Source organism: Pteropus medius, unplaced genomic scaffold, assembly GCF_902729225.1.
Source record: "Pteropus medius unplaced genomic scaffold, Ma_sr-lr_union100, whole genome shotgun sequence".
NCBI lineage: Eukaryota > Metazoa > Chordata > Mammalia > Chiroptera > Pteropodidae > Pteropus > Pteropus medius.
This window is the reverse complement of record NW_024355990.1, coordinates 13,245,775-13,267,309: the sequence shown is the minus strand read 5'-3', so window position 1 is coordinate 13,267,309 and position 21,535 is coordinate 13,245,775. Positions and strand designations below refer to the sequence as shown.

The window sequence follows — 21,535 nt, the reverse complement described above, 5'->3', positions numbered from 1 at the left end:
ATAGGACGAACTCGAAAGGGGTAAAAATCCATCCAACAAATACTTGAGCATCTACTGTTTTCTCAGCCGTTTGGTAGATACTAGGAGAGAAAATAGGATGAAGAAAGATAAGGAAAGCAGATCTGAATGGATTGAATAGGTGGAAACAATAGAGAAATGAGGACTATCTTTGATGAGTTATAAAAGACAAGTTAAAGTATAAACTATTTATTTTCCATTTTGTTTGCAGGCATGCGTGTAGGGAATACCGGATTCACAAAGAACTGGATCATCCCAGAATAGTTAAGCTATATGATTACTTTTCACTGGATACTGACTCGTAAGTGCTGTGCCGATTTAGCTTAGCAGTTAATACTATTTTCTTGCAGTGTCTTGACTACTCATGGAATAGAGTTTAAATCTGAGTCTAGGGAATACTTTTTGAGGGACCAAATATATTTGTTTATGGACAGATGATCATATGTAAATTCACATTTGGGCCAGCAAGACATCTCTTGGCCAAAGGGTATGTGCTGGTATGTGTTTAACATCCAGCTTGGTGGGGAGGGAGATGGGGCTATAAATTACGCCAATTTCTGTGGTGTAAATACTCTCAACATGTCCAATTTTGAGCTCCCATTGTTTTTAAAGTAGCTTCATTGAGATATAATTTACATACCATGCAGTTCAATCTTTTAAAGTGTACAGTTCAGTGGTTTTCAGATGTGCACAACCATCACCATAGTCAAATTTAGAACATTTTCATTACCTCAAAAAGAGAAACCTTTTGCTATCATCTTCCTATTCCTCCACTGGTAGGACCCCCAGTCCTAAGCAACCAGTAATCTTTTTTGTGTCTATACATTTCCTATTCCGAACTTTTATAAATAATGGATCATATAGTATGTGGACTTTTGTGACTGGCTTCTTTCACTTAGCATAATGTTTTTTCAAGGTTCATCTTTGTGGTAGTCTGTATCAGTACTTCATTCCTTTTATGACCAAATATATTCCATTGTATGGATATACCACCTTTCATTTATCCATGTATGCTACCAATGGCTTCATAACCAGCTCACAAAATTCCTGAAAATTTAACTACCAGCTCTCAGAAACTGGCACACATTGGTGCCGGCATGCACCAGTGAGTGTGGACTGTTCAAAAGAGCCTCTGCTCCACCTTGGAGACCCTGATGAGCACTGACGGGCCTTTTAATGAAGTATCAGCAATGTGATTTTTATCATAGAATGAAAATGAATATGGCATTTAAATGAAGGCATTGCCCAGTGCTGTGTGTTAAAATACAGGTTCATAGCCTTACAGGCTGTTAGAATTGGAAGAGATCTCGTCCGGCCTTTTCATTTTATAGGTAGAGATTTAAGGACCAAAAAAAGTTAAATGACTTGTCTAAGATCTTTACTAATCTTAGGAATTGTTGTATTTTGTTACCAGATATAGATAAATTCTAGCACCTCTGGGTTTATCCAGGAATTGAGAGTATTTCAGCACATGGAAACGTTTTCCTTAGGAGTCTAACCTGAGTCGGGAGAACGTACTCTGGGTCTGGCCTTCAGGTTCTGGCTTCTTAGTCTTCCAGCGTGACTCCAGGAGTTTGGGCCCATTTCAGGTAGCAGCTGTCTCAGATTGCTACAGAGAACTGGCCCACATTTAGAAATGACCCCAAAAGGAGACCATAATTCCCTTGGGAAACATAAACCATCTCCTCCTCTGTCTGCTAGGGCGGCCCTTGTACCAGGCGTAGCCATGTGTGTTTAGCATGGAGTGGGGTTCAGAAAAATACCTACTTAGAGAGCACATCTCCACAGGGTGGCGTTACCGTTTTGCTTTGAGTAAATTCCTTGAACACTAGGTAGGATCCTCACTCCCACCCCCTAAAACGTAACTTTAAGAACTATTTCAAAAATAAATATAACGATTTTAGATTATCTACTGTTTTGAATTGTATACATACTTTTAACTAATCTAAGAAATTGAACTAATTTTGTACTATTCTTGAGTTATTTACTTTGTTCTTCCTTTTGTGTGATGAATTTTCATGAACAATAAGTCAGACCATCATTTTAGAAAGTCTTCTGTAAGTCATTCAGGATTAAAAGTTTAGATTTTGTTTTCAGCTTGCATTTGGGTCAAAGAATAAATCCACTAAGCATGAGACTCCGTGTCTCAGATTTCAGTGTCTCAGATAGGAGAATCTGTACATTCCAGACATTTATTCTCACATAGGGTACCGGCATGCCCTGGCATGGTTCATAAAAAGCGTAAAGCTGTCGTTCAGTTTTGGACTCTCACAGAAGCGCATGTCCACATTTCCTTGCAGTGCACGTGGAAGGCCTTGGATTGCCCGCAGGTCCGTAGTGCTAGTCCTGAGCTTGTTTGCTCTCAGGTCTGCTCCTCACCCTTCCCGTGTTCTGCATCTTAGATGAGTTGGCCCATGTAGGCTGTGTGCACCAGGTTCCCGTGTCAGTTGTTACTCAACTGGGTTCAGCCAATAGGGATACAGATGGTAGTGGGTGGAGGACACCCCCCACACAGTGTGGTTCCAGTTTCCTTTGGTGACCTTGGGTTCTAGTTACACCATCTCCTTCCTCTGGCCCTCTGGCCTTAGGGTGCTAATGACTTCCTGCTCTAGATGATATCTGGGGTGCCTCACTGGCCAGTTTGTCTTTTCAGATCTGTCATCATCTGTGTTTAGTTCTCTGAATTAAAGCTTCTCTGTTTTAAATACTGAAGTATTTTTATTTCCTGGCTAGACCCTGGGTGATAACACCCATATTGTTACAGCTTAGAATAGTTTAAAAGGTATTCATCTCTCAGGAATACTCAGACAGTTTGGAAATCTTTACTTTAGTTTATAGCTGCCTTGGAAGATACACGTGGCCCTTAATGCCAGGAATGGTATGTGGTTTTAAATTTGGGTCTGTTTAATGTATTGATATATGTGAAAGAAGAAAACCCATACTGTGTAATAACACATTTGTTAGAACCACAGATACTATACTTTAAAAAGCTCTTTTATGTTGTGTTTAGCAAGGAGAAATTGTAGTGCAGTATTGTGCCAAACTGCCAAGGGATAGAATATGCAGCTGGTCCTTGGGACCTGGGCAAACCCGAGATTCTTCCTTGCTGTCAGCACTCAGGGCTGTAGAAAATATTTGCCGAAAACTGCCTTGGTCACGATATGCTTGTTTAGAAATGGAGCTTGACGTGGATACATAAAGGAGGACCCTTCCAAAAAGATACCTACTTTAAATACACTGCAGTTCTTGTCAGTATTCTTTTAGTCTGAATTCAAGAAGAGGTATGCCATGCAAGAACTTGAGCACCACAGAGTCCAGCGGGGGGTGTAGGGACATGGAGACTCTTCACCAAGAGTAAGCAGTTTTCTTCCTGAAAACCACTCAGGTAACTAAACTGAATAAAGAATAGAAGAGTAATTTTTTTTTTTTTTTAAGTATTTTAAGGAACACAGAAGGAGTGAGAAGCTAATTACGTAAAGGTTTCACTGGGGCTGATTTAGTTAGTCATAATCTGCTTGCTCTCATCCTGTGGTCAAATGTTGGTTTATTTGTCTTTAGGTTTTGTACAGTATTAGAATACTGTGAGGGAAATGATCTGGACTTCTACCTGAAACAGCACAAATTAATGTCGGAGAAAGAGGCCCGATCCATTATCATGCAGATTGTGAATGCTTTAAAGTACTTAAATGAAATAAAACCTCCCATCATACACTATGACCTCAAACCAGGTATGTCTGACTTAGGAGACAGTATTGATAGCTTTTCTTTGCTCTTCTAAGTGACTTTTAATTTTATAAAGTTAGAGAATTTGGCAGGAGACAGAGGTCTAATGTCACCTGACTGTAGATTGCTTGAGTGGGTGTGGGAACAAGAGCCCCGGCCACGTAGTGCTGGGCTGAGGAGGGTGGGTCGTGTTGGCTCTCTGGAGAAACAGTGCCCTTGTCTGTAGAGCCAGGGCAGTTCATGATGTCAGTCCAATTAAGAAGGAACTGTTCTGGCAAGCTCAGCTTTGTTTTTCCCTGTTTCCTATATTACATAGTAGTTCCTCTACCCTAGGTCTCTTGATAAATGCCCTAAAATTAACAACTTACTTTGCACACTAACCTCACATTTCATTAAATTCCGAGCAGAGTTTTTCATCTTTTTGTATGGTTACTATCTGACTTAATAGTCGTCAGCAAAAAGTAGGGGGCAGTTAGACTTTTTACCTCTATTTTTTATTGTCGTCATCCTCGGCTGTTTGTACAGGACGCATATCTTAGTAGACAGCTCTAACCGACTTGGCTTTGGTGTTAGGAAGATGGTTCCCACTCACCTCCTGGCGTGGCACAGTTGTGAAGGTTGCTTTCCTCTTCTGGTAGCTACGTATTAAATCTCACTATTCATTATTCTCTAATGCTCTAATACAATTCACTTGACTAAAAACTTCATTACAGTGAAGTGATTTTAAAGAAATGGCCATTGCGTGATTGGGTTTTCCATCACTAAATCCTGTACATTTTCTTGCCGTAGGAGCTGTAGGTGGCACTGTGGTACTATCTTTGATTCTCTTGTGTGTTTTCTTTTGATTTTTTTTTCCCCTTGAACTAATGTTCTAAACACGATGGTTTAGAGATCCTTATTGAAAAGGTCAGATGAAACTTTCCCACCATTTTGACTGACGGTACAAGCGATATTTTACTTTGGAGAGTTATAATTTTTTCCACTGCTCATAGTGGCGGTTTTGGCACATTAAGCAGGTGATTCTTGGAAAATAGAAGGTTGCAGCCAGACACCGAGGACTCTCCTCCAGCACTGAGTCCAGATCATTTTATTCTGGGGATTTAGATGTTGGCTGTCATGCGCAAGAGTTTGAGTTCACTTGTCCCCTTCTTGTCTGTTATTACCTTGGATTTTTCTCTGAATTAGTAACTCTCTTTATTCATGAAGATTTTTATCTTTTTAGGTAATATTCTTTTAGTAAATGGTACAGCATGTGGAGAGATAAAAATCACAGATTTTGGTCTTTCCAAGATCATGGATGATGATAGCTACAATTCAGTGGATGGCATGGAGCTAACGTCACAAGGTGCTGGTACTTATTGGTAGGTATCCGGGTGATCTGCCAGATTGGCTGGTGGAGATGTGGTTGAGTTATACTGAAGGGTTGATAATAAAATAATATCTACATCTTGTCTGCTTACCAGTAATGCTGTAAACCAAAGCAGATTTTCCTCCTCAGCAGTTTGACTCTTAATTTGTCTTAATTTTTCTTTCCTTTCTTGAAAACTGTTGAGAGAGATTATGTGTGGCCAGGTATTTGAGTTGCACGTTTCCTCTGTAGGGTTGACCCTATCGAGTGGGTAGAGAATGAGGTTGCTCATGTGTGTATATAAAGAATGGCCCTAAATGCTTTTCAGTACAAATGCAGATCTCCATGGGTTAATGGGATGAGGGATTCATTTCTAGAGTTGCCTGAGGATGATGGACTCTCAAGAACTAAGGAGTTCTGAAGATCAGGATGTAAAATAATCAGGATATAAAAAGCATCTCTTGCAATCTAATCAGGAAAAAGTTTGCAGTTTGCCAAGAAATGTATCCATCTCAGCATGTTCTAAAAAGTTTTGAGCCACATTTCTTCCCATCTTTGTCACTCATCTCTCCCCAACCACCTTACCCCAGCTCTATCTGCCTGTTCTGTGATGTATCCTACTTCTGCCTACTGCTGTTTTTGACAGAACCATAAAGGATACTTGCATTTCAAGCATTTCACTTTGTGATTGTAAATATGTGTTAACAAAGTTTTCTTTGCACTTCTGAAGTGGTAACACAAAGCCACATACTGGAATGCGTGATTCTGAACATGAAAAATGCTTCCAGCAGCATAATGGGGGGAGGGTAACACCTGCTGTTACACCCCCGAGTCAGCTCACTTATGTTTGAGCCTGTAGAATAATGACTCTCTGGGAATGAGGGTGTTGATCTAAGGCAGACAGAGAAGAGGTGGGGTGTCTTTCATAACACTCAGGGTCAACCTGTTCTTGTCAGTCCAATCTTATTTAAGTTAGATATATATTAATCAGATCCTGCTAAAAACACAAAATTTCTACTTTCCATCACTCCTTCTTATTTGTGGAGATGGTACCTATAGTGAAAATCAGTCACTAAATTAAAACTTTGAGGTTCTAGGTTTAAAATAGAAGCTACATTTATAGTGTTTATTCACTATGGTGGTTATTGTGGGTTAGCGTTCCTGTCACTAAATGATACAAAAATATCTGCCGTTGGAAAATCTGGAGACAGGTCTATACCTCTGCTATATAAATTCACTGGAACTTGGATTTGAATGTTTTGTTTGATAGCTTGATCTTTTTAAAAGGTGAAGCTTTTTCACATTTAATTAGTTTTCTCATTGCTCCCTTTTGCTGTATTTGCTAAGCTATAAAAATTCAATGGTTGGAATATATATAAAAACTGTATGATGTTTGGGATTTGCTTCAAAGTAATTTGTTTTGGGGGAAGTAGAGAGAAACATATATGAATAAAGATTCACTGAATGTTGATAGATGTTGAAGCTAGATGATGATTGCTTGGGGATTCATTTTACTATTCTACTTTAGATTATATTTGCATAGTAGAAAGATGATTTTTTTCATAGTAAAAAGTAAGAGAGGGGCTACTAAGAAAATTAAATTTTATGAATTTCTATAAAGGTTTTAAAAGTCTCCATATTGGTGAAAACATTGTCATAGTCATCATCCTCAATATGTCATCCCATCTTATGTCCCAAAGAGATACAAGTAGGATAGGAGGACATAACAAATTCTTAGTGACTGTTTGCAGTTTTTGATTGTTGCAGAATCTTTCTACATTGAATACTACTTTTAAGTAAGTGTGCTGTAGACTAGGCCTTGAGAATCATTTTTCTTTATGAGGATTTTATCATGATGGACTATGCGACTGTGTTTGTTTTTTAAACACAGTGTGGTGTCATAGAACTGTCTTCTACTCTTCCTCCCAAAATCCTTGATAGAGAATTAGAGTGCTTATTATTTTCAGTGTTATTTGGGTGAAGAACTAGTTTATTTCTTCATTTACAGATAGAGAAACTGAGGCCTAGAAAGTAAGTTTCTAGACTTCTGTTAAGTGACAGTGTCTTTTGTATTCTAAATATTTGGCTAAGTTATTACTCTGCATTTGGACAAATTCAGCAACTTCTGCTCTTTGCCACCACCTCCACAAAATGTTATAAATACATTAAAATCATCATTTTTAAACCAAGATTCTATTTGTTATATATCAAAGATCATATTTAAGTTACACACACACACACACACACACACACACACACGCATGCGCGCACGCGCGAGTGTGTATGTATATAAATCAAGAAAGGTGAAAACTCTAGGATTCAGGGAGGTTTTAGTGGTATTTGAAAAAGCTGGGTTTTTTTTTTTTAATTAATTTTTCCTATGTTTTTGTTTCTTTGCTGTTTTCCCCCTCCTTGTGAATTTTATATCTCTATATTTATTTTTCAATATGTATTTTGGCTAAAAGTATTTGTTGTGAAATAATCTCAGTCATATAATCTTGGTCTTAATCATTCAAAAATATTTGCTAAAATGAATAAACAAAAATATGAAACTAAATTTCTATTAAAAGAACTGAAGCCCATCATTTGAACATTTTCTGCATCTCAACTCTTGTGGTCCCCTTCAAGCTATAAGTTTTGTACCAGAAGCACAGCAGGGTCTAAAATAGTTTTTCACAATTGTGAAAGGATGAAATCTGTAGAAATCGATCTCTTATCTTCCAGCTGTGCGGTGGCTAAGAATCCACACACTGAGTGGAAGCATGAGGCCCGGTGGGAAGGGAAGGACTTCAGATGAGGATTGAGTTCTGCTAACTAGTTTAGCTTTTTCCGCACTATTTTGTTAGTCTTCCAGTTGCTCCTGATCGCCCATAAAGTAAGAAATGTAAAATACCTTTGATAATATGGACTTTAATGTCACCATTGATTATATATTATAGTTATTGCCAGTCTGCATTTTCAGAAGAGGCTACATTAAGAAGACAACGGCCACCCCCCACAGAGATTTCTACTGGGTCTTGAAATCAGTGGGACTTTTGAAATAGTTATTTATTTTACATGAAATAAATAAATAGTTAATGTATTTATAACATTATAGTTTAATGTATTTATAACATTTTGTGGAGGTGGTGGGGAAGAGCAGAAGTTTCCTTCCAACATGAAAGGAAACCCATATCACCTCTGGTTATAGTTTAATGTTTGTTGATGCAGCTGTTATAAAAGAGAATGCACATCTTTTATGGCCCCCCCACACCTTAAACTTGTCAAATGACACTTATATTAGGTACAGCTATGAGAAAGGACTCTGGGGTGGGTGAAAGAGGAACTAGGAGAATATTTACCTTTCTCAGTGAATTGAGAAATGTATTTTAAGGCTTCATAGGACATTATTACTTCCGTAAGTTGGCATGTCTTTTCATATGACTTTCTCCAGCTAGGTCTAAGTTGCTTTTTCAGCTGTTAAAATTCAGATATTTTTGTTTCCAACAAGATCTTCTCTTTTGCCTTTTTTACATGTCTTAGATTTACAGAGTCATTTTCCTAAGAATTTTTATTTCCTTTTTGTCCCAGGTATTTACCACCAGAGTGTTTTGTGGTTGGGAAAGAACCACCAAAGATCTCAAACAAAGTTGATGTGTGGTCAGTAGGTGTGATCTTCTACCAATGTCTTTACGGAAGGAAGGTAAGGAAGGTAGAGTGTGGTAGCTCGACTTCTGTATTGGGTGACACGTGTACACAATGGCATGGTGTGGGTTATTCTCTTGGGATTAATCATTGGATTACACAAAATGGAATCTTGAAAGTTGTGGTTTGAAGAAAATAAAGACTTAATAAAAGCTTTATATATAAGCAGAAATTTTCAACCCAGGAGCACCTAATGAATTTTGCTGGGTTGTGGGAAACATGCATTTTTTTTTTTTTTGCTATTCTCAATTAGACTCAGGATATATTTCGATTCTAATAATATGTTTTAGGGAACATATTTAGGGAATATATTATATGAAACAGTTTATTAAAGTATACAGTCTTCCCAAGAGCCATTCCTAAGGGCCCCAGACTTGAAACTTGAAATATCTGCAGGGCTCTTTTTTCCCAACCACTCCATTAACTAAAGCTGTTATTAATAAAAACATGCTTTATATTTCTATACTGGGAGGTGGTGTCAGAAAGTATTTACTGTCTGTTACCTCTGATCAAGGTGATACAGTATTAGAATAATAACCTAGGTAGTAAACTCCATCTAATGAATTTCACATTTGTTTTTTTTTTCTTGTGAGCATACCTTATAAATGTATATATTAGGGTCCAGCTGTATATTTATATTGATATGTCTGCTGTCAGTGCGTTTATATGTTTCAGTGCTCCCCATCAGGCTGTAGGCGTAAACCACTTGGAGTCCCGCAACTCCCCTGGACTCTTAATATATTGATTACAATCCCTAGACCAAGTTCTTAATTCACATTTCAGCTTCTTCTTTCGCTTCTTGTCTCCGTTCTTTATCCTACTCCTCTCATATGGGGAAACTATTCAGAACTAGTAGAGGTTAATTATTATTTATACTCCGATAATATGGAAGTGCTGCTGATAGTGGTGGCAAAGGTTATCTAGAAAGAATTGTTTGTGATCCCTCAATAGAAACACTATAGAGATGACACTAGGCCTAAACTTATTTTTTAAGAGTTTATTAGAAAAGGGCAATTTGGGGCACAGATAAAGCCTACACTTTTTTTCTCCACTCTGTCCTTACCCCTTCTACTCTTACTTTTCCATCTCTCTTTATCCGTGTCTTGGGTCTGCCAGTGGCACATATGGGTATTAATTAAGCCCACCGGTATCATTCAGGGCAAAAGAGGTTACTGGTTCCTGCTCTGAATCTTTTTTCTTTGCCGTAAGCAAAACTTAGCAAAGGTATGATATAGCAGATGCTGCTTCTGGTCCCAGCTCTGCTTTAACTTAGATGTTAAGTAATCTGTGACCAAGTTACTTAAGCTCTAAGCCTTTCCGCCCTTTATAAAATGAGAGGATTATAGATCATCTCTAAAGTTGCTCCTAGCAGTTCTCATTGAGACATGTTTTCTCCTTTTCCTCCCTGTGGTGTTGAATTGTCCTTTTAACCAGAGGCCCGCCTTTGTTTGTTCTGTTTTTATATGCTAGCCTTTTGGCCATAACCAGTCCCAGCAAGACATTCTACAAGAGAATACTATTCTTAAAGCTACTGAAGTACAGTTTCCGCCAAAGCCAGTAGTAACACCTGAAGCAAAGGTAAGTTCTGACCCACCGGCCAGCAAAAATGACTGCTGTGATGTTTGTGTCATTTCTCTAGGTAATAGTGATGAATTATTCAGTACAAAATTCAAGACTCATTAAAAACCACCTCCTCCTAAATGTATGTTTCTCCAGCTTCCACCCTCTTCTCCCCTTCTCTTCCCACAAGAAATATTTGTTGAGTGCCTGTTAAGCAGTAGACACTGTTCTAGATAAGGGGAAGAAACTCTGAGTCTTTAGCAGTGAACTGTACAGACAAGGTCCCAGCCTTTAAGAAATTTACCTTCCACTAGGTGAGACAAACAATGACTAAAACCAGACATGGTTCAGATGGTGATAAATGTTATTAAGAAAGTAAATCGGGGTAAAGGGGCAGAGAAGTGGGAGGAACCCCTTTTTTGATGACAAGGCCAGGGAAAGCCTCAGTGATGAAGCGAGTTTTTGAGCAGTCTTGAATGATGTGAAGGTGGAGGCCATGTATAAATTTGGGAGAAGAGTATTCCGAGGAGAGAGAAGTGAGTGAAGCCGGTGTGAGTGCGAGCTCAGCAAGTCCCCACAGCGGGCGGAGCAGAGGGGAGAGTGAGTGGTAAGAGAGGCAACAGGACAGACTGCAAAGCGTGATGGGAATACAGCTGAAAGTTTTAATCAGGGCAACTACGTGAGCTGATTGCTGTTTCAAAAGCCTATACTGGCAGCTGTATGGAGAGAAAATTCAAGGTAAAAAGAGTTAATTTGACCACTATCTAACCAAAGAAATCCTTTTTAATTCCAGTTCTAGGTAACTCACTAAGAAAGGTTTATTTTTAAAGACCAAGGATCATTATGTTCACTTCTGTTTTTATCTTGCAAATGCTTTAATCAAGCAACTCCCTATAGGCATCTTTTATTTTGAAAAATCAGGATTTGTTTTATACTTTTGTATTTTGTTAATTAATCATAGAAAAAAATGAAATCATTTCATGATTTAGATTTTTTCAAAAAGACTACATTTTGATAGCAGTTTTAGATTCACAGCAAAAATGAGTGTAAAGTATAGTTTCCACATACCCCCAGCCCCCATGCACACACAGCCTTCCACGCTGTTGGCATCCCAGTCAGTGAACCTCCACCAAGATGTCATTATCACTGCCGTGTAAAGTATGGGCTTTGATAATGATATTTGAGATTTTTTAAAAAATCAATTCATTAAAGTAATTATAAGACCTCAATGAAATAGAACTGTCTGGTGAAAAAGACAGATCATGTATTTATGGGCCTTTATGATAAGAGTTGTAGAAGTTGTAGAAATTGAGACTACATAGCCCTTCATACCTGATGCAAAAGAAACCTCCATGTAGGTGGTAAATTAGGAATCCGAATCATACCCCACTCACAGTAGGTCTTTATGTCTGCAGTACTCTTGGGGAGACAAGGTTTTCCTTTAGACAAATGAGCATGTGCCTGCTCATTTGCTTCATAATCTTTCAGGAAAGGCCGGGATACAAAGGGAAAGTATGTACCAATCTGCGACACACTGCAGTGTCGGTCAGTGCCAGTCTCCTCACCCTGAATGTGGTGGTAGTTGGTCATTACGGTTCCCACTTGCTCAGGAAGTCCGCAGGAGGCTGTGCTTTACATATGTGGGACCGTGAAGTTAGACTATACCCATGCAAACCAGCCAAGGCAAAGAGAGAGAGTTGTGTGTTGGTCTTGTGCTTTGGGGACAGAGGTATTTGGAGGTCATGCCCCATTCCCCCTCGGGGATGGCTCAGCTGCTCTTTCTGGCAGGAGTCGGTGGCCACAGGGAGGTGCTGCTGCCAGTGCATCTCCTGCCCTGGTCTTCTCCAGGTCCGCCAGGTAGTTTCTGGGAAGGGCCCTGGCAGCTGCTTTAGAGCCTCGGGGTCCCCTCCTGGGGCACCAGGATTCTTCTTTAAGAAACTTTCCTTTCAGGCGTTTATTCGACGATGCTTGGCCTACCGAAAGGAGGACCGCATCGACGTCCAGCAGCTGGCCTGTGACCCCTACTTGCTGCCTCACATTCGAAAGTCGGTCTCCACGAGTAGCCCTGCTGGAGCTGCTATTGCATCAACCTCTGGGGCATCCAATAACAGTTCTTCGAATTGAGACCCACTCCTAGGCCACAAACTGTTCAACACACAAAGTGGACAAATGGCATTCAGCAGCGGGTTTGGAACATAGCGAATCCGAATGGATCTCATGAAACCTGTACCAGGTGCTTTTATTTTCTTGCTTTTTTCCCATCCATAGAGCATGACAGCATCGATTCTCATTGAGGAGAAACCTTGGGCAGCTCTGGCCAGGCCTTGTAGGGAAAGGCCCCGCCCGAGGTTCCGGCGTCAACGGCCACTGTGTGTGGCTGCTCTGAGTGAGGAAAAAATTAAAAAGAAAAACTGGTTCCATGTACTGTGAACTTGAAAACATGCAGACTCAGGGGGGTCCCTGATGCAGTGCTTCAGATGAAGAATGTGGACTTGAAAATACAGACTGGGCTAGTCCAGTGTCTATATTTAAACTTGTTCTTTTCTTTTAATAAAGTTTAGGTGACATCTCCTGAAAAGCTTGTAGCACAAAGGCTCAGCTGGGGATGGTATTTGACTTCGGAGGAAAAAAGTTGCTATTGCCCGTTAAAGGCACTAGAGTTAGTGTTTTATCCCTAAATAATTTCAATTTTTAAAAACATGCAGCTTCCCTCCCCCCCTTTTTTATTTTTGAAAGAATACATTTGGTCATAAAGTGAAACCCGTATTAGCAAGTACGTGGCAATGTTCATTCCAGTCAGATGCAGCTTTCTCCTCCGTCTGGTCTCCTGTTTGCAATTGCTTCCCTCATCTCAGCAGGGAAGAAACTGAGTGGGAGAACAGAGGTGCGCGGGGTTTTGCCATTGGACAAAGAAAGAGGTTAGAAGACTGCAGCCTGGGTCTCTCTAGGTTTTCAACTATTTCTTCACAATTTGAACACTTGACGGTTGTCCCTTTTAATTTATTTGAAGTGCTATTTTTTTAAATAAAGGTTCATCTGTCCATGCAGTCCTCTTGGATTCTCTGAATGTAGTAACTATCGAAACTATTCCAAAGGTAGGCAGAAAGCGGGCTGGGGAGCCAGATGCTCCGGGGAGCAGGCGTTCCTACCCACAGTCTCTGTGTGCTTGCTAAATGGTGTACATTTCTTGTTAACCACGATATTAAAACTTGATCAGCACATAAGCTTTCCTCTGTTAGATCTTTTGGCAGGAAACAACCTCCAATCCTCTAAATTTTGTGGGTGTGTGCTGGTGTGTGCGTCTCTGTGTGCTTGTGCACACACACTTTGTCTAATTCACTTTAGTAGATTCACTAAGAGGAGTTCAAAAATAATCTCAAGGGAAATTGGTATTTCAAATATGAACTTTTTTTGGAACTAATTTTTTTTTTAAATTTGGCTCTTTCTGAGATGTATGATAAACTGAAGATGGAGCTGGAATGGGAGCTGCGTGGCCCCACCATGCCCTCGAAACAGCAGAGCACTCGACAGTAGAGAGCAGGAGGCCAGAGCCTGAACATGTGGTGGCCAGCTTGGAATGTTACTAACACATGTGGCAAGAGGGCTCAGCCAGAAATCTTGAAAGATGCGGCATTTGGGCGTTTGAGTTCCCGGCCGGGGGAGGGAAGTCAGGAAGGGTAGAGCACGCTCAACTTGTTCATCTGGCTCTCGCGTTTCTTTTACATGTGAAACATGCTGCTGCCGACACATTTTCTAGGACCTTTGTTTGTGAACCCGCCTCTTTCCCCAGTATCAGGTGATCTGAAGGGAAAATGGAGTGTTCAAAGTGAAGAGAAGCGTGTGGGTAGGTATCGCCATGTGGATCTCTGAATGGAAGGAAGTCAGCCCCAGAGCCCTTGGTGCCCCCAGCTTTGTAAAGCTGTTTTATTGCAATATATATTTATACGCATGTGCACATATACATGTGCACGTGTGCATGCATATGAGTATGTGTGCATATAGTACCTTCTTTTTTTTAACCATTACAATCAAGCTGCTAAGCAGAGTACCCACGGGGTCTCGAAGGTTGAGCACAGTGCCGAAAGGATGGTGTCTGCACGTAAAGAGATGGATGAAGTTGTGACCGTGTTTAAACTTAATATTAAGTTCTATTCCTTTTTTTCCTTCCTCTCATTCAATAATCTTGTCTAATTATTTTTTAATTTTTAACTTTTTTAACAGTTAAAGAAATGCTGCATCTTTAAGCCTTCCCTCTAACTTTCTGCCTCCTTTTTTCCCCATGGGCTAAGCGAAGCTGCAGGACTTTGCTGATTTATCTTTTCTACCCTTGTCCTGAAGAAGGGATGCCCTCTCTCCTTGCTTCCTTTGGGTCTAGGGACTGGTTGGAGCTGACGGGACCCGGCCGGGTCTGGGCGAGGCCACTTTGCACTGCGTGGACCAGCCCCAGAGAACACGCAGAATCTTGACCTTTACTAGACTTTTAAATAGCCAGTGAAATCACTAAGTGGGGTTCTTCCACAACATATTTTGTTAATATGGGTTTCACTTTTTCCAAGGATAATCCCTTATTGCCACAATGTTGATTTTCTTTAAACAGTGATTTTTTAAATGTGTATTAATTTGTAATTAAATCCAGCCAGAGTGTTTTGGCCTTTCCCAATTCGGGAGGTGGGGAGGATATTAAAATAAGTTTTAAGAAGTAAATTTCCCAGCCTCTTGATTTTACTCTAGTTCTCCAGCTTCAAACAGAGCCCTTGCCATCTAGGGTGTAGGTAAGGGAATCCTGGCAGCTGGCTGAGTCCCAGTGGACATTGCAGGCATAATGGGAAATGCCTTGATTTGTGAGACACCTTTTGTACCTCTGATGTGCCAACAACTATGCTTCTGGGTGGGAACAGCAATGAGCAGGATAGGGAAGGCCCAGCCATCAGTCACAATCCAGGGGTGAAGGTGGTGGGCCCTAGGAAGGAATGGAATATGGGGTTTGGAGGGGAAGAAATTGGGCTCCAGATTATTCATTGTGAGGTGGGCAGCTTTAAATGGAGACTCACCACTTCTGTGGCTGACCTGGACACATCCGCTATCATTTTTAGGTTTGCCTCCTTTCCTCCTCGTCCTGTAGGGACAGGTTTTTCTCCAGCTGAGATTAGCAGTCAAGGAGCTCTTATGTTTCTTTAGAAAATAGCTCTCTTTAAACATAGTAAAGATAGTTATCTCCTAGAACCGTAGAGCTAGAAGCAAACTGTGGGTCCAGCTTCTTGCTTCTAAGAATGCAAAGTTCATTGGTGATATTTTTGCTTTCTGGGAATCTTTCCCACTTACTCATCATTCTGATGGCCCAAGCTCTCTTTGTAATTAAAATCAGTCTGGGGTAAGTGGGAGAGAGACATGGTGTACAAACAGGTTGGGGTATGGAGAGTCCTTCCTAAACTTAGTTGTTCTATCGTCTTAGGGCAGAATCACCCAGTGGTTAAAGGTCTGGGCTTTAGAATTATGTGTGGTTCAAATATCACCTGTGCTCCTTGCATGGCTATAGTAAAAAATAGAAATAAGGTATGTAAAGTGCCTAGCACATAAGAAGGGAATCAAAAAATGTGCTTTAAAAAGATCACAAGATCCAGTAAGTGGGATTGCTGGTCCTGGAACCCCCGAGTTCGCTGGTCGAGGTTCAGAGCTTTTCTACCTAAGTTGTCAGGAGATCCTTTTGCTTCGGTAAGTGACGCAGACCTTTAGGGAGCCTTCCCCCTCTGACTTGAGATGGAGTATCAGCCTCTATCCTGCAAAATCAGTTGTCTCCACTTACCCTGGGTCCAGGACTGCTTCAGCTGCATCTGGAAGGAGCATCTCATAGGCAGGCATTAGCATCACCTGTTAGAAATGCTCATTCTCAGCCTTGCCCCCACACCACCCATCCTAGCATTGCTCTGTCTCCCAAGTGACATGCGTGGTGAAGGTCCGGCCACGCATCCCAAGTCCTGCTGACCTTCCTATCAGCCATCGCAATAAGGGTGGGTCAGTTGGAGAGCGTGGCTGTTCAGGCCTCTAAACACACACAACTGGAAGACAGATGACTGTTTCATTTTCTGTGTTAGGAATAAAAATTTAAGCTCTGGGCTGTCCTAGGACCAATGTCCTACATGAGCTCTTTTATGGGGAGCCCCAAAAGGGCCCCAACAACACGTCTGTATGCAGGTGCCTTTATACCTAACGATATACTCAAGAGTCATTCACTCTTGGGCAAAGCTTTTTACCTTTGGCCTTCTCTTAAAATATATAACAACGCACCAATACCTTCTCGTGCATTAATTTATCGCGTTTTTCTTTTACCTGAGGGCTAAGACCTGGGTCTGCTTCTGGATCAGAGGTAAAGAGAGCCCGGGGCTGGCCTGAGCTCTTTGGAAGGGGTGGGGGAGGAGAGAGTGTGGAGGGGTTGCAGGGAGAGGCTGAGGGTTAAGGAGGAAGTGGTTAGGGACTCTGGCTGCTGCAGTACTCTGCGGGTGGGTTGGGGGAACCTGCCAGAGGCTGGGAAAACAGTCGGACCAGGGAGCAGGTCTGGGGCCTGGTGGGGGCAGGGAAAACAAGAGCCCTATTGTGCTGGGGGAGCTCAGCGGGGGCCTGAGACAGGCTGGAGTCAGCTCAGGGGTATGTGTGTGTGTGAGGCACTAGGCAGGAGACCCCGTGATGTGAAGGGGTCAGAGAGCAGCTGGCTGGCTGGCTCGGCCCCACCCACCCCTGGCCCTGGGTCAGGCCGCCTGGGTGTGGAGGGAAGTGCCCAGCCAGAGAACTGGTAACTTTAGCCTCTTCAAGCCTCCAGGCATAGCCTGCGACTGTGGTGGCCTCTTGTCCAGCCCAAGCCTTTTCAGCTTGTGGGTGGGGGAGCAGAAGACTGTCAGCAAAGGATACGCGCTCCAGCATTACTGCTTTGCAGAGAAGTGTCTCATCTGTGTTACTTCACAGCCTCGGTGGCATAAAGCAGGGTAGAAGCATCTCGCTGATTTTACAGATGAGGAAACAGGCCCAGAGAGATTTGGTGCCCGGTCTCAGGTAGAGTAGGATCGAATGGAGATGAACTGCAGGCTTGAAAATGGGAGGCAGATTCAGTGTCCCCCATGTGCAGACACTGGGTAAAGGCTGCACCTCAACTGGAGGCTGGAGGTGTATCTTGCCCTCATCTAGGGCTCCACTCCCTGGGCTTCCTTCACTATGTCCCTTCCCTCCCTCGCGGCGAGCCCTTAGAAATCTACCTGGAGGCCCGGCTGGTCTGGGGCAGCAGCCCTGCCTCTGCAGTCCTGGGCGGAACTTAGGTGGGAAAATGGGGACATGGCTTCCCAGAACATCCCTGCTTCAGATTTCCTAAGCCATCCGATCTTGTCATCTTGCTTTATATATGAGGAAGCTAAAATCCTGCCCCACCCCAGCCCTGGACAACTCTGAATCTTCCTGTTCCTGTGTACTAATTGACAGGTGGGAATCGAAGCCTCTGCCTTGACTTCCTCGTGGTTCTATCAGGCTTGAAGTGGGTGGGAGACATAAAGATGTTTTCAGTAACTGAAAAAATAAAAAGCAGGAGGTATTGCTAGATTCCTCCTCCCTGTCACAAGGACCCTGGAGAGATGTCTGCAGGACACAGAAGGCCCCCCCCAAGTGTGGGCCTTGGCCTGATGCTAAAATAGACCTGTGCCCTGAGCATGAAAAGCAAAGTCCTTCCCTACATATGAATTTCAGGAGCCATTGCTTCTTTGCATCTACAGATTCTCACAACCATACCCACAACCTGAATATTAACCCTTCTCCCAGCCCACATTAACTAGGCAAAACCGTTCTCTGGAATCTGCTAGAACAAGATGACAGAAGAGCACTCACCTAGTGAGGACTGTGTTCAGGTCACTACTATAAACTTGTGTGACCTTGGGCCAGACGCCCACCCTGAGCTCCAGTCGGCATGTCTATAAACTTCATGCGTCAGCTCAAAACACATTTCGAAAGCCTTCTGTTTGTAATACGTTGGGCTAGACTCTGGGAGATAAAAAGGTACATCAGACTCGGCTCTTGCTTACGGAAGGTTATCATTTAGAAGCTAACTGTAAGCTGAGAGCTGATAAATTGTGAAAGTGAGATGAGTCCCCTGGGGATTTGGGAGATGGCATTGAGCTGGGCTTTGAAGGACTGGCAGAATGAAACAGAATGAAAAGGGGCGGTGTTTGCAGCAAAGGGTCCTTCGCAGTGCTGTGCTCTTCCCATACCATATGTTTGTCACACCAAAACCTCTCTCCATGCTCTCTCACACCTCCAGGTTTGGGCCATCTCACCATCTTTGAAAACGGTTCAAGCGTCACCTGCAGCCTGGCTTCCTCTGGGCTCTCACAGCCCCCTGTGCACCTTTCTCGTACTTCTCTGCCTTATCACGTCTGTGTGCGCCCACTTGGCAGCCAAGAGCTGGCCCCTCAGTGAGCCCAGGGCCCTGTTGAAGGAATGACATGTAGTTTGGCCTGCTGAAGCATGGTGCCCACAAGGAGAAGTAGGGCCGGTCAGGTGGTGGTGAGGGACCTTAGTTAGGTGTGACACTGAGGAGGAGGTGGGGGCAGTGTGTTAGATGCAGGTCTTTGGTCAGGGAGTGAGCAGATCAGAGCTGGGCAGGGACAGCCAGGGCGCCTGCATAGCCAGTTCCAGTATTTTTCAATTGTTTGATGACACCTCACAGTTAGAAACACTTAACATCTCCACCCAGTAGATATTGCACAGCACAGAACTTAGGTCAATGCAATGCACTCTGAGATTTACTGTTTCACTTTATTTTTCAAATGATGGTCACCACCCACTGGTACCCCAATCTACTTCTTGCTGCCTCAATGGGGACTGTGGAAGGTCTGGCCAGCCTCTTGGAGCTGGGGTGGGTCGCAGTACAGCCGGATGCAGCCCCTTGGCTCCTGTTCTGGGCGAAGGGTCTTCCACGAGGGCCTAGGGTAGGGAGGATGGGTCAGGGGCGGTTCTGCATGGGCCCCTGTTCTGCCTTCAGGCCACAGTCAGTGAGAGCCACGGAAGGCTGCTGGCAGGACTGAGTCAAATACCGAGACTGGAGAAAACCTCATTCTGTCTATCCTTCCTGAGTTGGGAGAATCAGGGACCAGGGAACAGCCTCAGATGATTTCTTGAAGAGGGACATGCGGAAACCACCAGCCCAGCCAGAGCTGTGGAGCACAGTAGCCTTGACTGCTGGCTCAGCCCCGTCCACAGTGTAAGATCAGGCTTAGAGGAACTGTACAACCGGGTTCGGGGAGGCCCCTGTGGAGCAGACAGGGTCATGTGACATCTCCCTCCCTATGCTGGCACCAGTTAGTGGGGTAGTAGAAGGTTCTGGGAACTACATCCCACTCAACTGTAACTGGTTTTTCAGCTCAGTTCTGCTGTTCTCTTCCTGTTGTGCCTCAGACCAACTTCTGCCCATCTCTGGACCATCAGTGGTCAGCTTGGTCCCCCTGCTAAAGCCTCTGAATGGAGACGGGCCTGCAAGGATCCTAGAGGCATTTGATGGGTGCCCCCTGCTCTGAGCTCACTCTAGAGCTGTCCTTGCCGATAGCTGCAGACAGGACTGTGGTGGCTCCTCCAACTGGGAGTCCTTATCCAAACTGGATTCATGGGGCGGAATCAAGCCCTTGCTGCTTCCCGGAAAGGGTCTTGAGATAATTTTCTCCTACCCATTGGGAAAGAAAAGCTTTAAAGGAAGTCTTCTCATGTGGATTGTGGGCAGAAAGTGAGTGGAAACTCAGCAGCCCTCCTGGGGGTGGGGGCAAGTTTCTAGGTGTTCTCTCACAGGATTGGGGAAGAACCTAGGGAAAATGGGCAGAATTTTTTCAGATTGTATTTGTGGCCATGACGGGGCAGACCAGTCAGGAGAAGACAGACCAGCCATACGATTCTCCGGTAATGTGGATCTTGGAGAACTAGTTCCTTTAGGTTAACTGACTGTCCCAAGGTTATACAACCTGGAAGAGGTGGAGCCAAACCTTGAAGCTGGGATCTGTCTGAATCCCAAGCCTTCTGCCTTCCTTCCCTCTTTGGCCCAGTCCCGCTGGGATCCTCAGTGCTTCAAAGGAAGCAGGAGCCACATGGACTCAAAGGAGGATGCCTTAGTGGAGCGCTGAGGGTTTGAGCTGCAGGAGCCCAGAGAGATGGTCGAGAGGCCGGGATCTGCCCAGGCCAGCCCTGAGCTTAGCCCAGCTTCTCCCCTGGCTTGGAATGGTGGGTGGAAATCGTAGCTGCCCCTTGGGGTTCACACCCCTTTCTCTAGTTGCCTCAGGTAAAGACTGACCATATCTTTATATCCCCCTACTCTACCTGGCCATCCAATTGCATTCTACCTGTCTTGTGTTCTCTTGTCCTAATAAGCTTTTGTTATAGGCTTGGCCTGCCAAGGGTGTCCAGGGCATTGCTCTGCTCCCCGGGGCACCTTCTGGCTGGAGAGGCTGCCATACCCAGAACCAGGGAAGAGGAGACTAATGTGAGAGGAACCCGAAGCACAGTGAGTAATGACATCAAAACGTGTATGGCAAAGGGCACCTGAGACTCAGAAGGGAAGGGACTTGCGTGGGGACTTGCGGCTAGTGAATGGCAGAGCTGGAATTCCAAGTCAGTTCTAGGCTGCAGGCCTCGATGCATCCCACTGCCTCATACTACCCCATGTCTATTTACAGACATGCATTAACTCACCAGCCAAAGTGAGCATCGAGATGCTTCTACCTGGATTCATTTACACTCCAGAATACCACTTCCGTACACAGTGAAACCTGGAGATGTTCAGACAGGTGGGGAGGTTGTATTCTCTCAGGCAAAGGAAAACACCCAGTGTGGCAATCCGGATAAAACTGACCTGAGCAGCTCTCTGGACGGTGGGGTGGAGGGTAGCCTAGAGAGGCAGGCAGGGTGATAGGTAAGGAGCAAAGGAGACCCCCAATGTCCAAGAGGCAAAGGAAGATGGGAAGCAGGGAGGGGACCGACATTCCTGAACATCTCTACCCAGGGGCTGTGCTGTCCCTCTATACACCACATTTAATTCTCAGGGCAAGGTAGGAATTGCTGCCCCATTTACAAATAGAAATTGTGAACTCACCGAACGTCACAAAGCTAGTAAGGGGGAGAGCCAGGATTCTAACTGGGGTCTCTCTGACTCCACAGTCTGTCCCTTCCACTAACGTGGTTGCGATG

The 21,535-nt window shown here is 43.4% G+C and overlaps 1 protein-coding gene across 6 annotated transcripts in view; it reads left to right on the top strand.

Annotated features, from left to right (window-relative positions):
* The window catches only part of TLK2 (tousled like kinase 2), an 87,652-nt gene extending 74,741 nt beyond the window's left edge, over positions 1-12,911 (top strand). For 5 of the 6 annotated variants that reach the window (XM_039859921.1, XM_039859920.1, XM_039859917.1 and 2 more), the window contains exons 17-22: positions 230-319; positions 3,577-3,746; positions 4,964-5,102; positions 8,660-8,771; positions 10,244-10,351; positions 12,284-12,699. In XM_039859921.1, the coding sequence (XP_039715855.1) occupies positions 230-319; positions 3,577-3,746; positions 4,964-5,102; positions 8,660-8,771; positions 10,244-10,351; positions 12,284-12,457 (793 nt within the window). In that variant the 3' untranslated portion in view covers positions 12,458-12,699. Of the gene's footprint in view, positions 1-229; positions 320-3,576; positions 3,747-4,963; positions 5,103-8,659; positions 8,772-10,243; positions 10,352-12,283 lie in introns of all 6 variants that reach the window. The other variant, XM_039859919.1, reaches the window with a different exon arrangement.
* The last annotated feature ends 8,624 nt before the right edge of the window (positions 12,912-21,535 follow it).